The sequence below is a fragment of the Apteryx mantelli genome, chromosome 1 (genome assembly GCF_036417845.1).
Source record: "Apteryx mantelli isolate bAptMan1 chromosome 1, bAptMan1.hap1, whole genome shotgun sequence".
Classification (NCBI taxonomy): domain Eukaryota; kingdom Metazoa; phylum Chordata; class Aves; order Apterygiformes; family Apterygidae; genus Apteryx; species Apteryx mantelli.
The window spans coordinates 183,950,023-183,966,385 of record NC_089978.1 but is presented as its reverse complement, the minus strand read 5'-3'; the positions used below and the strand labels follow the sequence as shown (position 1 = coordinate 183,966,385).

General features: G+C 40.4%; 1 protein-coding gene across 1 annotated transcript in view; it reads right to left on the bottom strand.

The window, feature by feature from the left end:
- Positions 1–1,267: 1,267 nt before the first annotated feature.
- Positions 1,268–16,363, bottom strand: part of GRIP1 (glutamate receptor interacting protein 1) — a 353,208-nt gene continuing 338,112 nt past the window's right edge. The window contains exons 20-25 of the mRNA XM_067313906.1: positions 15,301–15,501; positions 12,576–12,687; positions 12,386–12,430; positions 9,759–9,992; positions 2,481–2,627; positions 1,268–1,503 (exon numbers count right to left, since the gene is read on the bottom strand). Coding sequence (XP_067170007.1) covers positions 1,270–1,503; positions 2,481–2,627; positions 9,759–9,992; positions 12,386–12,430; positions 12,576–12,687; positions 15,301–15,501 — 973 coding nt within the window. The 3' untranslated portion in view covers positions 1,268–1,269. The remainder of the gene's footprint in view (positions 1,504–2,480; positions 2,628–9,758; positions 9,993–12,385; positions 12,431–12,575; positions 12,688–15,300; positions 15,502–16,363) is intronic.

Sequence of the window (16,363 nt, the reverse complement as noted above, 5' to 3'; positions counted from 1 at the left end):
GAGCTTGTTCATTTATGGGCAACAGCAATAAGAATACAGTTAGACAGTTTAAATTGACCAGAAAACTCTGTAAGGTGATTGCTTAGATATGGAGACTCTACAAATGTACAAATCCAGTATCTTTATATTCACCAATAACAATAATTACCATAACACCTTGAATACTGGAATAAACCAAAGCAGCTGCTGGTGAGCTTATAAAGCAACTGGCAGTATTTTATTGCTTTGGGGTGGGGGGTAGGAGAAAATTTGTGTGATGCATTTGTAAAACATATTTACAATTTTAAATTCTAAAAACGTGTTGGGGGGGGGTATGTTTATCATAAAGAAGGCTGAAAACAAAGCTTATTTAAATGGACTTTAGTCCCCTCAAGAAATTGTTTGACTTATAAAGAGAGCTCATATGTAACACTACAAGTTTAGTTTTATGGATCATTAAAGAGCTTTCATATCAATCTTAGATATAGTTTAAAAAAATCCTTTTTCTTTAAAACCTTTCTAATATGTCTAAACTCATTTCAGTTTTACTCTTGTCAGTAATCCTTCTTCAGATGTTTTATCCCACTGTCTAAAAAGTCTCTGCTTAAAAAAACCTTCATAGGTTGCAAGGCCTATCATTAAATATTTCATTGCATAGGGAATAACATATATTCTAATAAAAATTTACCACAGTTGGTGAATAATGTTCACCACATACTGCAGCTTCCTATGTGAATTTTCTTAAAATGTCTGAACAGTGCTTTGTCTGAAGACGATTCCTGCCAGTGGAATAATGTTCCCCAAAATTCCAGTTCTAACCAATTTACAAGAAAACATGGGGCAACATGCCATTCTTACTCATCCATCAGCCAGTCACTGGCGGTTAAAAAATGTTTTTAAAAACAATATAACCTGGACACCACTGTTAGGAGAGGTTAACTCCATGCTCTTCCCTCAAACCACAGCAGCTGTTTGAGGGGAAGGAACATTTAAATCATGTTTAAACATCTCCCTGTTTTGTTGTTGGGGGGTGGGGTGGGGAGACAAGGCCTTTATCTTTTTTTGTTCACTGTTGCTAATGGTAGTGTTTAGAATGGAATGACTTAACTACGAATTAAAAGTCTTTCAAAAGTGACCGTGAATTAATATAAGCCTTGAGACAGACAGACTGATCCTTCTGTGCTTTTTAGTGCCATGTGACATCTGAGCTTCAGTCTCAGAAAAGTCTTAAAGGGATTTAGCACCATAATTGTCTTTCATTACCAAATGTCCCACTGAAATGATTTTCTGCTATAATGTATTTGTAGCATCCCGTGTCTCTGTATTCACAGCATGTCCAGTCTGTTGAAGGAAGGCATTATTTTGACCGCTCCATTCCCCACTTGCTGAAGCCTGTTGTTCTGAGCTTCCTTGCTGAGATGCCAGGGGGTTTCTGCTAATAACCAGTTCCAGCTTATTGCCAGATTCGGCAATAAGGGGCACAACTAGGCAGCAGTCAAAGTCTCTGGTACGAACATGGTTTACCTGGAAGATTAGAAGATTTCATTTTTGTTACGGTTTTAGGAAACAGGACTGTCCTCCAGAATAGGACTGAAGCCTCATTTACCTAGAGCAGGCAGAGAACTGTTCAATACAGACTATTTAAGCATGCTGTCTGGTCTGAGACCATGGTGAGTTTTCTACTGAGGTGCACATATTTGCACTGGGGATGGCTGCTATCAGCTGTCACAGGGTCTACTCCATAAATGACTTTTAGTAGCACATAGTTTTTCCTCACTTTCACAATGTTCATTAATATAAATACAACAGATCGCATCTAAAACTTCAGCAGGTTTTCGATGGTTTTAATATGTAAAATACTTTTATTGGACTGGCTGACAAAAAAAATGATTTTTTTCCCCCACAGTCTAAGTTGGCACTCCGGTCCGTGTGGGGCTCAGTGGTTACACTGATTAGACGTAGGGCAATCAACTCAGATTAAGTGCAGAAACAATTTTAAAGTCTCTATCAAGAAAGAGAAAATACAAATTCGGCTGGAAATGCCATGGGAAATCCTAACTTTCCAGTGAGTATGTCTCCTTTGGTGTTCTGAAATACCTAACTTTCTGAACTTTGTTTCTATAAATACAACTTTATAGAAAAAATCTAGACTAGTCCCAGTGCATAAAACCCCCAAATGAACAGGAAGTCTTAACTTTTCTTACCCAGGATGTAAGTGATTTACATGGCCTGTGGTGCAGAGTAATCCTCCTTCTTTCCCTGCCCCCCCCCATATACACCCCTTCCTAGCAGAGATACATGTATACAGTACTGACATTTAAAATATAATCAGCAAGGCAGATAATGAAGTCGTTCCAAATGAGTGGCAGCACAGCTTTATGCAGTGTGCGACAGTCGCATCCATGTACGCAGATACTGTGACACCATGCAGTGTGGTTTCTGCAGAGCAAGGCGTGTGCCATGGCATTCCCGCTAAACCTGGGGAGTGGTAGAAACGTTACCTGTAGAAGTCTGTCATACGGTTTCAAACCACCCAGATCCCCAGGTCCAGCTGGCCGAATATTTTTAACATACACTCCTTTTTCCAGTAAACCATCTGAGACACTGAACCCAAAATCCTCTCCATCGGAGTCCTTGTACAAAGTTACCTGTGGAAGTAATTTGACATGATAAGGGGGGGCGGGGAAAGTTTGTCCACACTTTACATTGCTACATGTGCTAGGCAGCCTTTCTTCATAGGTTTATTTCAAATTAGAACCATCACTTACCTACTAGTTGGTATTTCTAGTCTTACCTGAAATTTGTTTCTCTGCTCTCTGCCTGCCCCCCCCCCCCCCTTGCTGGAAATACAGCTTTTATTGCTATAACTTATTTCACTTTGGATTCAAAATACTTGTTCAAAACATATCCTGCCTGATAAAATTACAACATTAAGAGAGCTTTGTAATTATAACGGCTTGGCATTGCACTCGAGAGTTCCCAGTAAACATAAGGATAGGCTCCTCTGTTCATTTGTGGCATGAAGAGTCAATGGTAATTTCACTGATGAAGAATTAATGCAATTTTCAGTGTATCAGGAGTCAAAGCTGCCACAGATGTAATTAGAGCCACTGCAGCTGTTTTCACCTGGCACCTGTTACACCACACACTGTAACTCCAGTTTGTTTGAAAGTTTTACTAGCATCAGTACGGACCTCATAGCACAGCTGAACACATCCTCAAAATGCTTTGCAGGTCCCTGCCTGTCACTCACTGTATCCTGACCAGCCGATACACCTTGTGCTTGGCTCAGAGATGCTGGGCTGCAGGAATATTGTTTTGAGCCTTGTTAGTTGAGATTTTTATCCTGCTATGTGATACCATTCAGGATACAAGGACAATGTCCGTGGAACTGACTTGAGATGCTTGATGTCATGTGTATAAATGGTCTGACTTTTTGCAGACACAGATAAGTGGTAACAGTACCTTTATGTTAAACATTTACTTTTGTCTTCAGATGCCTCCTTCATACTGGACAAGATGCTTTATCACTCAGGTGCTGCACTGGCTTTTGATAAGGTAACAAAAATTGTCTATAGACTTGACTACTGCATTGTTCGTGGTTCCACCAGGGTAAGGTAGATGAGGATCTCTGTTTCTTTGGGCTAATCATGGGTGAACTGTTTGGCAGTGTGAGCAATAATCTGTGCGCTGCCTCCTCCCGCGTGTGCCAGCCACTAATGAGGTCATCAGCGGGGAGCAGGTACTGGCCCAGACCTCTGACTGCTCCGGAGCCAGCTATATATTACTCAATTCCATTTTGTTTTTTTCTGATCCCTCAAAGCAAGATCAACACTGGATTCAGATCAGGCTGCCTAGGATTTTTTCTATATTTCATAAAATAATACTCAGGCACAGCACAGATAGCTGGAATACCACATCGGTTGGTGCTGCTTTCAGAAAGCTTCTGGCACTTTGCCTTAACTGTCACTGTGGAAAGATAAGCAAGCATGGACAAAGTTGTCTGAAAACAGTACTACAAGATTTGGGGAGATCAACAGTGGGCAATGATAGCTTTTTTTTCTGTTCTCTGCACTTTTCTTGAATTTACTTGGCTTTACTAGTACACCCACAATGCTTTAACCAGAACGAAACTCACCTACCTAGCAAGTTTGTCGACAGCTATCCTGGGCAGCAGTTGAGAGAAGTAAGACACAACGCCAGCTGCTGCAGTGCTGCCACTTCTTCATCTGTGGAAGCGGGCAGCGTTTGCATCCCTGAACTGTGGTGAGCCCATCTCAGGCAGTGGTGAGCGTGAACACCCATACACACACCCGCCCTCCTGTACTGTGCACCAGGGCCTCCTCGTCCCTTGTTTTTCCTCCCTCTGTACAGCACAGCAAGGCAGAAAGCCACACCTAAAACCCCATCACCCAAACAAAAGGCTTTTTCTTTTTGCAGTGACTGATTCTCTTTTTTGGGTATGATCTGCAACCTTGAACTTCCTAGTGACTGCTGTTTTTAAGCACGCCCTCTTCCTCCTCTCTCCCATCTGCCCCCAACCTAACTTGTCACTGAACTTGTCATACTTTCTTCCATCATGGTGTGAATTTGCAGAGTGGAAGGGCACTTCAGCTGCTGACAAACCTACCTGCAGAGTCAAAATAACTCATCTGAGAACAATTTTAGTTTGTAGTGACAGCTGATGTACCAGCAGGACTCCAGGAAACTTCTAACAATTTGTCAAGAGAAGCTTTTGTTTGTGACACGGTAGTATGTCTAATATGGTTTTGCTCTCAAGTATGTTTGAAGCTATTATGAGACTGCCACAAGACTAACATTCAAGCAAGACTATAAATAAAAAAAAAAAAAGAAAGAGGGAGCTATATTTTGCTGACAGATTTATGTGCATTTTCTGGCAAGAATGAAAAATAATTAGCAATGCACTGAGGCACAAACTCTCTTTAAATGAGATTATAACTTCTTCCACACCAACACAAACGATAGGAGTGTTTTCACGTCAACTGCTTCTTAAAGAAGCCTTGACAGAAAGTAAATGTAAAAATGTGACTCAGTGCTTAAGAGGAGATGAGACTTAATGCACACTGTTCTGGTACAGATGGCACAGTGTTTAAAGAAACTTCCCCTTCCCACTCATTCCTTTTCCTTCCTCCTTCCTCTTCGTTCAGGCACTGGAGTTAAGTGGAGCTGAATCCATCCTCAGATGAACTACAAACCTGTATGAAACAGGTGACTCTCTGAGGCCATCCAGACTGTATTCTTGCCCTAAGGCAGGATCAGCTGCATCTAACCCATTACTGAGAGACATTTATGTCTTGCTTTTTAAAATCTCCAGTAGTGGAGATTCCACAGTCTATTAAAGTAATCCCTTCCAGTGCTTCAGATGTTTTCCTTATGTCTAAACTAAATCTCCCTTGCTGAGATTAAAGCCCATTGCTATCCACAGTGAAGAAGGAGACCCTTTATTCCCTCCTTCTTTGCAGCTATGTGGAACAAGGATTGGTCTTACTGCTTTTCCTCTGGACTCTGTTCAGCTGGTGAACAGCCTTCTTTAGGTTTTAGACCCCAAACAGGACACTCCATTACAGTCAAGACCTTATCAAAGTCAAGCTAAAGAAGTGGAGAATGATTTTGTATGTCCCATGTGTATGTTCCTGGACAGTGTTGCTTTTTCCCTATTTCTATGAAGTGGTCTATTAGCAAACAAAACACATACAAATTCTGTCCTATAGATCCATAGGAACTATCATTCCACATCAGCGCCGGGGCCCACCTCCTCTGTGATAATGGCCAGGGGAAACACAGGTGCAGACTGGGAGTCAAAAAACAGTGCGACAAGGGACACGAAGTGGCGTTTGGCTGTAGCAGTGAGGAACGGCATTTGCAGAAGAGTGGGAAGTACTGCAGTACGGGGGCAAGGCAGGAAGCACAACTCGAGAGTGAGCATCCAAAGTCTTTTAGTGCCCTCCCACTCATTCTCGTTGGACTTTCTGGACTGACACGGACGGGACATTCTGGAAGGGAATCAGCCACTATCTGGCAACCAGAACTTCTATGTATCGTTAAATACATTCTTTCTTGTGTCTCTTAAGATCTCCAGATCACAAGAGATTTTTAAAAACTGTTTCTCTTTATGGCTATCTTCTTTTGATTTCTGGTTTATTTAAGAAGAGCTTGGAAATTAAAGAAACTGATATTAATTTAAGGAATGACGCTGTGATTTAATATTGCTGCATGTTTGACAGCCATTATATTTTTTAGATGTGAGTCATCTGCTGAGAACTTTCTTTTATATAGATCTGTTTACAATTTTGGGGCTATCTCTTTTTATGGCAGCATATATTCTTAACAGGGAATCTCAGAGAAAAAATTTTGCTATCAATCAGAAATACCCTGCTTTTTATTGAATAATGGGTATGGGCAAAGCCTGTTCATACAGATTTCTCAAATTCCCTTGCTGCTAACACAGCCTATCTGAAGGGTATGAGATTATAGGTAATTCATGTTAACACCTAAATCATACTATGTTTTGGGGGTATTTCTGATCATAATTGTTTGGAAGTTTTGATCTCAATGCTAGATTGTAGAAGATTTGTCAGACTTTTAAATTTGCTTCAGGAGACTAAGGGAAAAAAAGCTGCAATGAAAATTTAATTCATATTTCATAAGCAATTAAATATTCACAAATTTTAAATGGAAGCTTACAAGTTTTGAGTCTATTTCTATGGTTTCTGCCATCTCAAATATATGAGAAAATGCCTAATTTAAAATCATACATCTTGCACAGATCAGTTATTCAGATATTTTAACCAATTGTAATTTTAGGTTAATGACTACTTGCAATAAAAATGTTGAAAAATTATCTAATGCCTAGTGCATATTTTTGCTCTCAGAGGAATGCTTGCTATATGAAACTTTTAAAAATGGTCCCCTATGATTTTTAGAAAAATATTAATCCACACGTTTACCTTGGTAGATCAAGTCAATTAAAGGCATTAATTAAATTTGGGTACTGATATAGCAATATGCTATCCAGTTAATTTAAATGTTACTTATTAAGCTATCTAGAAAAAATGTTTTAAAACATTTATATGACACTGTTAGGGTATCAATCCTACCTTTCTCAGGACAAAAAGGGTTGAAGTAAGTATTTGATGAAACTAAGACAGTAAAGTACAAAATAGCAGTGAAGAAAACAGGTTAACATACTGCAAAGTTTACAGCATTAAGCAAAATGCTGCCCAGGGCTGTGTTACCTTTCTGAGAGCTGCATATCTGGGAAGGACAATCTGCTCAGCATGCTGGTCCCCTAGACTTACTTATTTGCAGGTATGGCCTCAGCAGTTTTATCCAGTCTCATTCTCTGTGTATCTCATTTCTAGTATACTTGCACCAGTTATTAATGCATTTCTTTTTCAGATGTGTGGCTCTTTCTTCAAAAGAATCATATACCCTTTCTCTCTTATAATCAGGTTACGAAAAACTAGTAGAACATCTCCTCCTGTTGGACCATCTTGCTGCAATTAAACTAATGTACAAACTGTGATCCAGAGGGTGCACAGGCCCTGACGTACCAAGCGCTCAGACTCATCCCATTGACCAAGTAAATATGCATGTGTCCAGTCCTACTTTAGAAACTGGGAACGCCCAGCAGTTTAAAGTTAAGCACGCGCTTAAATGTCCTGCTGAAATAAGTCACAAGCAAGCTGTGTGTGAGCCTGCATTTCAACAAGTGCTTTTACTAACATAGTTTTCCAAAACAGTTATTATTTAATTAGATGTCCTGGTGTTGGTGGTCCAGCTGATTAAGGCAGCAGCCTGCAGAGGGCAGAGCTCATTTGCCAGCAAGATCTGTTATGAAGAACACTTAAATCCAGGCTTTTCTCTGACAGTGAAGTGAAGTCATACCTGTGGGAGTGCAGCTGTTTTGGAAAACTATGACTGGATAAGCTGTCCATGAGAAACAGTCTCACAGCAAAAATTAAGGGGGGAGAGAAAGTGACAGATACATTGTTACACAAGAACCAGTAAGAAAACCAACAAATAAGAATTTACCAAGATGGGCAGAAATAAAAAAACAGCACAAGACGTTTGAGTTAAGGCCTTCATCCCACATGTGTCATTTCAGAGATACAAGCACACTGTGCTGGATCTGACTGTAAGAAAGATCCAGTCACTGGTCTTCTATTTTTCTTAAAAGACTGTAAGAATTGGAAAATATGGTGCAGGTTCAACTTTTAGATTTTTAGAGAAGAAAATGACTCTTGATGAGAAAACAGACAGTATAAGGAAACTCAGCATCACTTCAGCAGAGAGCAGGAACGCGGATATGTTGTCTGAACAAACAGTGAAAACTTCTCAAACAGAAGGTCATGGCAATCATAAAATGGCAACCAAAGGGAGGGAAAGCTCAAGGACAGGGTATTTTTTACTACCCAGGACTCTAAGAACTAGCAGCTAGGATAGAATAATAGAATAGATAGGATAGGATAGATTAATAAAAATCTTACTCTTCCTTTCCAGCAAAGAATTTGTTTTAACAACCATTCTGAAAGACAGATTTTATATTCCACAGGAGAAAACGGTGCCTTTGCTGAATATGAGCACACCATGAAATGCCTACCAGCAGTTTCATTGTATATCTCACATTTACTCGCCACTCAGGAAAACAGCACAGTAACGAACTCCATTAATCACTTCACATCAAGCTCAGAATACAAATAGCTCAAAACAGGATCATGACATATCCTCTTGATAGTTTAAATTGGCAATTAATTCATCTTCCATATGGAAAATCCGCTCTCCACTGTCTTCTAGGAACATTCATTTAGCACATACTCAGTAAGGCCCTAAGTTTCAATGCATGAACTAAACTGAATCAAACCTACAGAGATTAAAAAGCAAACCAACTCCCTTGAGAGTGATGACATTAGACCTCTTAAAGGAAATTTCTCCATGCTTCTGGCTCCTCTTCCTTTTATCTTAGCTGTATCCCAATGGAAGGGAAGATCCCAAACCTTTAAGAGGAAAGGTGGGTGCAGGAAATGGGATGTTCATTCCTATCAAGGAGAACAGCATTATCATGTTCCTCAAAGTTTTGGAAACTGGTTGCCATTATGGCCTCACTGGACTAAAGACTTAAACTGACATGGCCTATGCTGTGCATATCTAGAAATACTTCACCCAGTAACTTCCTTTTGGTGTACAGTCACCTTAATATCACCAGGTGACTCCAACACAATCTTAAGCAATGAAAAGTTGTACAGACTGAAAATTATTTATCCTATTTAGAGCAAAGGAATTAGAAGAGAAGCAATAGCTAATTTGAAATAGCATTCTATATTATGTACATACAAGTATCATATATTTGATTCAAAATGAGTGTTAATTTGAAAAAGGACCAATGGGAGCTAAAACCGTCCTGATAATTTTTTAAAGAAATGTATTTTCTAGAAATTAAACTTTGCTTTCTTAATGAACACATTTGGCAGAGATAAGTTATTGCTTTTGTCAGTTCAAATTATCAGTGGATCCTTCTTGCAAAAGAGCAGTCCCTTTTGAGGTTTTCTTATAAAAGCAAACAGTAGATGAGGATATATCTTATTCAGTTTGTTTCCCCCATAAGAATATATCATTAACGTGTTTGTAAGAACTAATACGCATGGCCCCAAAATTACATCTGTGGAGTCATTATAAAAAGTACTTACTGTACTGCCATATAATTAGATTCCCCATGCTGCATATATTATTTCAATATTGTCAGAAAAAAAATTACAGACCTTGTGTAACTCCACAGGAGTTGGTGACATGATTTCTTTCATTTCTTGCTTAATTTTTTTCAGAACCACGGACTTTCTCCCCACCTCTGATGGCAATGTGTTGCTACGGGTAGCTTGACTGTAATGTGGCCTTACAGTACTTCTTTCCTGGAAGCTGGCTTGTCTTCCCAGCTGGCTACGAGGTTGTGGGTTTTCATGATTCAAACTCATTGTACTTCCTGACATGATTGTCGCCTACAGCATTAATGAACAGGTTAATTTTTTACCACAGAACATAAGTTAAGTAAATGGTTAATGTATAGCAGTAGGAAAAACTTCGCTATTCTCTATTAAAACAATCACTCAGGGGACAGCAAAAGGCAAGAGGATAGATGTTCACTCTGCTTGCAAATCACTATAAAATAAAGGACCACAACAAAACACAACAATAAAACCCCATGGGCAAAAGTTTCCAAACGGCATCTTCAACTAAAATACTGAGCACTAAAGCAGCTATGCTTGGTAAGCTAGTCCCCTGGCAGACTGAAGAGCGTATAATATAACCTCTTATTTTTAGAATATCTTGCATGTAAATATAGTGATATCTAAGTTGTGGCATATTTGCATTTGTTGGAATTGGATCTATAGGAAGGCATTTACAACACAGAGTGAGTGTTCAAGGTTAAAAAATGTGAGTCGGCAGGATGTGAAGGCATCTCTAGAGCCAGCAACAGCAGAGACAGTGGCTGGATACCTTCACAGGTCAGGAGAAAACTCAGTGCAGATAATCACACTGCCTGAAAAGAAACCTTGCATAACACTCCTGCTGCAAGAGCGCCTGCCTTAACTAGCCCTGACAATACTTCAGAGACATAAACCCTGCCTCACCGCTAGTTTTAGTCCCAGTAAGAACAAACCTTTTCAGTTATATGAGAGAAGCCACGGAGGGTAAAAATGGCATGTCATTTCATCCACTGGGTGGAATGGACTGACACAGAAAGTACCAGTACACAGGACAGAGACACCGGCACTGCCAAGAATTCTGGCCCTGGGGAATGTGAGTAAATGCGCTTCAGCATAGTCACTGTACGGCGGTACAGACTGCTGCCAGTGGGGGACACTGAGGAAGGGAATTTCCTATTTACTCTCCCTGGTATCAGTGGACAAGTCAAAAGGCCATAGCCTGAACTCCGACTGGCGTAGGCAAAGGCAATCTGAAAATGAGAAGTGAAGGGGGAAAAATAAGGGAAAAATGGGCAAAGAAGTATTTGCTTCTGACTCGGATGACCATGTATGTCTGAGTCTTCCAGCTCCAGCACTACTTTCATTATGAGATAAAATATTGTAGCTTTAATAGTTTCTCTTGTGCTCAGGAAAGACACATAGTACTGCCTGAATGGAGCAGGAGCAGCAGGAGAACTTGGCAAACAATAGTTTCCTTCGCTGTTTGGCTGGAAACCTTGAAATGAAAAATGAGAAACAGTTCTCAACTACACAATGGTACTGCGCAAAATAGAGGCATTGCCACACTGAATGAGAGTCTTGCTTTCTTCTCAGAGTTGTAGTTCATGCTACAAGGTGATGCTATAAACGACATAGCATCTACAACTCTGAATTTCACTTCTACAAAAAGCCGAGGAAAATTCAACATGTCGAAATGACTGAATTCTGGTCACCCTCAATTATCTATTTCCATATCCTTTTATTGTGCTCTGAATAATGAAAACTGCAAGAGAAGCCTGCGGTACTTTGCTGTATCTAACTATGGAATTAAGTCAGCAAAACATCAATTTCTTCTCCTATATTTCTCTGGTTTGCAATAACAAATACACAAGAATCACATTTTGCTACCCATACATGCAATACAGAAGCCATAAATCTGAGGATGTACAATTAATTTGAACTGAAAAAGTTTCACTCAGTTATGCCATTCACATTCCTCCTGGCTGCTAAAGGACTTTATATAACATAAAAATGAAAATGAGATTCTGCCAGTTTTGCAGCTCCAGGAATTTAAAAGAACATAAAAGAAAATATTTTTAGGACCTTCCATTTCACAGCTTTAAGTGTCAGTATAGTCTTAATTGTTATGATTAAAGAACTTAGAGAAACATGATTGGAAAAAATAAAGACTCATAGACACCCTCTCTCTGTTCCCTTCTCCCCACCATGATCTAACATGAAGCGTGGTTAAATCTGCAATTAACTTCAGGATGAAATGCAAAAATTTGTTGCATAGTGAAGAAATTGCTATACAATGAACATTTTTCACATTGGCATCTTTTTTGCCGAGTGGTAAGATTATGGTTAAACATTTTGAAAAGATGATTTTCTTTTATGTTCATCTTAATTAAATTAAGTTTCTATTGAAGAGACAACCTCTAACATGCTAAGAAAAGCTGCGTAAAGCGGCTGTAAGAGAATGAAATGCATTGCTGCAGGAAAATTACACCCACTTAAAAAGTTCTGCGCCATTTGCTGCCTGTGCAGACAGCATCAATGGTATGCACACCAGAAGCTGCAAGTCAGAAGCTCTGGGGTGAATGAGTTTACAGAATTTCAGCTACATTGTACAAAAGAAAATAGCTCTGGTTAGGGGCAGGGGAGGCAGCTGCACAAGCGAAAATATAAACGTAAAGGGTAGGTACCAAGAGAGTCATGTTTCTCAAACACAGACGCCTGTCAGCCTTGTCCTGTGGAGAGGGGGTTAAAGCTTTTAAATGAATTGGTGTGATTAGTGCAAATTAAAAGAAAAAAAGGAGAAATAAAATGAATGTAAAACAAATCAAAACCATTGTATTTCTCTATAATTGGAAAGAAAGGTTAAGATTGTTCTACCTCTAGTTCCCTCAGAATTCCTGACTGGCCACAGGTCTCTAAATCCTCCAGAGCCTGAGACCAGAAATTTTCCTCCTGGTCAGCCTCGGTGTTATCATGGGTACCTGCAAAGCTAGATTTACAATGAGAGGTTAAAAGAGATGGATTTTTTCCCATGAAAGATAAGATTTACACACGTGCCTGGCCTGAGATTGCAACTTGAACAACAGCACATTATGGTAGGTTGGTGGGAGAGTCGCTGGTCGGGGAGGCTGGATGGACATGCAGAGTGCGCGGCAGGCAGGGCTGCTCAGAAACCAGCCGTCGCTAGCAGCTGGCAGGATTCTGAGCTGTGTCTTATTCTGTGTGCAGATAAATGGATTCCAAGAACAATTTAATATACATTTCTAACTGGATTAAAACTGGGACCTCTCTATGAAAATTAACGAACCAACCAGTAGCAGCGTGCAGAGCTACTCTGTGCGATGAAATATTTATAATTACATCTTTCAACCTCACGGACTTCTCCCAGGGAATATGAAAAGAGCCCTTGTTTTTGCAAACAGCATCTTGCAAATCTGTCTACTCCAAAGAGGTATCCTGGTACTTTTAGCTCATTCCTTCAGTCTAAGCTGCATTTATCATGATCAATTTAACTCCATCTGACTGCCATCATATAAACTGTTCCAGTCACTTTATACACAAAACAGAGAAACTTTCAGGGATGCAACTCTCTTGCATGTATGCTTAGGTCCCTGATATTTCATAAAAGCATTGAAGCCTTATTATTAGCACTTTGAACAAAATGTTAGTGATGGTGAGGCTTAGGAAAGATGCCCAGCAAGAGAGGTGTGATAAAAAATGCCAATTATGGGCTGCAGAAACACAACCCAAAATGACACCATCACAGTGTATGTGTGGGGAGGAGCAGGAATTTTTTGCTGTCTTAGCAAGGGGAATCAGCTCAATGAAGGTTCACACAAGCGTCAGAGCTGCTGCAAGGGAGGGGGCTGATCATGTGGAAGGCAAAGGGGAAGGATGAGGCAAGGAAAGAATGAGAATTCATCCTTTTGGATGGCAGCAGGCTGCTACTTTGGAGCAGCTGCCCATAGACTGCAGCTAGATATGCTTAACAGCATATAAATAGAGCAAATACCATTATGGAAGCACCTGAGGTCTTGCTTGACAAATGATGTATTCCTGAGAACAGCATGAATATCACATTGTTAACATAATAGCTCTTAAATAGGGGAATTGCCCAGCACAACGGAGGACAGCTTGAATGCTTCACGCATGATACTCTGCCTCAGAGATGCTTTCTTACAGTTACGGTCAGTCAAGCAGACAACGGTCAGCCATTTCAATCTCTTTTTGCAATGATTCTCCATCTAGCGTCAGTGTCTCTTCTAAGATATTGCAATAGATACAGCAATGGTGAGAATACCTACTCAGCTCACAGATGCAATTCCTCCCAGGCAAGATAAGAAAGTATTTAAAAGAGGATTTTAGAAAGATCCTTGACTTCTGAAATTAGCTCTTTCAGTAAACCAAGGTGGTTATTTTAATAGCCAATATTGAACATGGACAAATTTATCTAATTCAATAACTTTCTATATACTATATGCTAATATTGAAATATAATATAAAATGGGGCTTGTGTTAATGAACAGGATTATTTGAGGCAACTGTCTGTGACAGCAAAGATTGGATTTCCTAGGATAAGAGGTCCATTCCTTCTCTGACTCCTATGAAACCTGAAATGATGATGTCTGCAAGTCTCAACCTCTTTACAGCTGGAGCAATTCTTCTTCCTGCCCTCAAATCTTCTTTCCCCTTTTCTCCAAATTGTGTCTTTGGTGTGTAAAATGCTCAACTTTCACATATCCACTACGGCCACATTAATAAAACAATTTGTAGCTGAGCTACTGTATCAGAAAAAAAAAAAAGCTCCAAAATTTTGTGTCACACGAAATATTCTGTTTGACCTGTAGTGAATGTATTTGGTTTTCTGATGCTCGTTGAAAAAACCATCAGAAATTTGGATTCACAAAACTGCTAAAGGAGAGGTAGTGGGGCAGATTTGGAGATACAAGGGCCTGTGATTTCGTTCTTATTGCTGTATGAGAGACTCTGAATCCATTTTTTTCACCAGGAGACTATAGTACGCTCTAGGATCTGGCAGACTCATTCTTTCTTGCTGGCAATGTCTGAACATGCATAAATTTTCCCTGGAGCACAAACCAGAACCACTTGTCCTACCTGCCAGCAGTAGGTAAACACCAGGCTACAGAGTGGTTTATGCTCTCTGGTTTCACTCATACACAGCAGAAAGGTTTTGGGTTTGCAGCTGTGCAGTTTTTCAGCTAGGGTGTACCTTTGGCAGGTAGAAAGGATGGCTCAAATCCCCTTAGCCAGACGAGAGTTGCTAGCCTTTGGCTATAAAATGGGACCTTACACTATCATCTTATGCTACTATGAGAATGTGGCCCTGAAAAAAGTAGCTTCTAGCTCCTTTTGAAATTACTGGGCAAATTTGACTCAAATTCTTGAAGGAACCAAATACTTGACTTGGCAATTGAAATTTCATTGTCACTCACTGGCATGTTAGTGATGTATTTTCTGTACCCTGTTTTTCTCCTTTTTCTCATTTCAACTGTTTTTTCCTTTCTCTCCTTCCCCCCTCTCCTCCCCCCTCACCAGCCCATCCCAGCTGGGTGTTGCTCCTGTGCACTCTTGGTTTGCCTACCTGGAAGTATTCCACTCTTCCAGCTGTGCCCCACCTTTCCTTTGCCCGCCAGAGGCACCTTTCCACTGCTTGCCCTCTTTCTTCATGCTCCTGATGCTCTCTCCCCCTGATCTTTCCACAGAAGTTTGCTTTAAATGGTTTTCTTGATTCTCTCCCAATGTCTCAGTCTCTTTCTGTTGCCACATATTCTTGGAAGCTGTGCTACACAAAATAAAGGTAAGAAAAATTACTTTTTAGTGCTAGAGAAGACGACAGGATGCTTAGCTGGAGGCAGAGAAGAGACAGTTCTCAGGAGATCCCTCTGACAGGCTGCAAGAACAGGCATGCCCTTCTCAAATACTCCAGCACTTGGTATAGGAGCACTGCCAGTTGTGTTTGGCATAATCCATTTTACAGATACTGTGTTCAAATAGACATTGTTTTCATTTATGCTGTACATCTCAGGTGTAAGCACATTGGGAAATAGAACAAAACTCTTTAATGGGCATACTTTCTATTGAATTCTGCTTTAAAATGGTAGCAGAATACATGCTTTTTATTTTCAGAAAATTCTGTATTTTATCATTTAGCTTCCTGGTTCATTGCTAATCAACTTTTTCAGCCTATAGCTTATGTAGCTCCAAATCACAGAATCACAGAATGGTTGAGGTTGGAAGGGACCTCTGGAGATCATCATGAGAGCGCAGCTAACAGAGGCAGCGAACAGACGCAGCAGTCTGTGCAGCAGTGTTTGGGCTCTGACTAGAACTTGAGGATCTTGTTGGAAGTTGTGGGCTTTCTGAGGAGCCCAAGGAACTAGAAGGTGATTGATTGCTGCGAACAGGAAAGGGGAAGCTAGGCAAGGTCAACTGCAGGAGGCCTTAACTTCTCCTGGGAGAAGCTCTAGCTAGGATTAGCTGCTGCTAACGAGCTCTCTTGGTTGCCTCTAACCAGAGGGAGTTGGGGCCTTTGATCCTGGTGGCCCTTGATTAGGGCGGGTCAAGCAGCCCGGGAGTCAGTGCTAGGGAGAGGCCTATACAAGAGCCAGGCCTAGAGCACAGCTCCCAGAGTGCAGCAGTTTGTG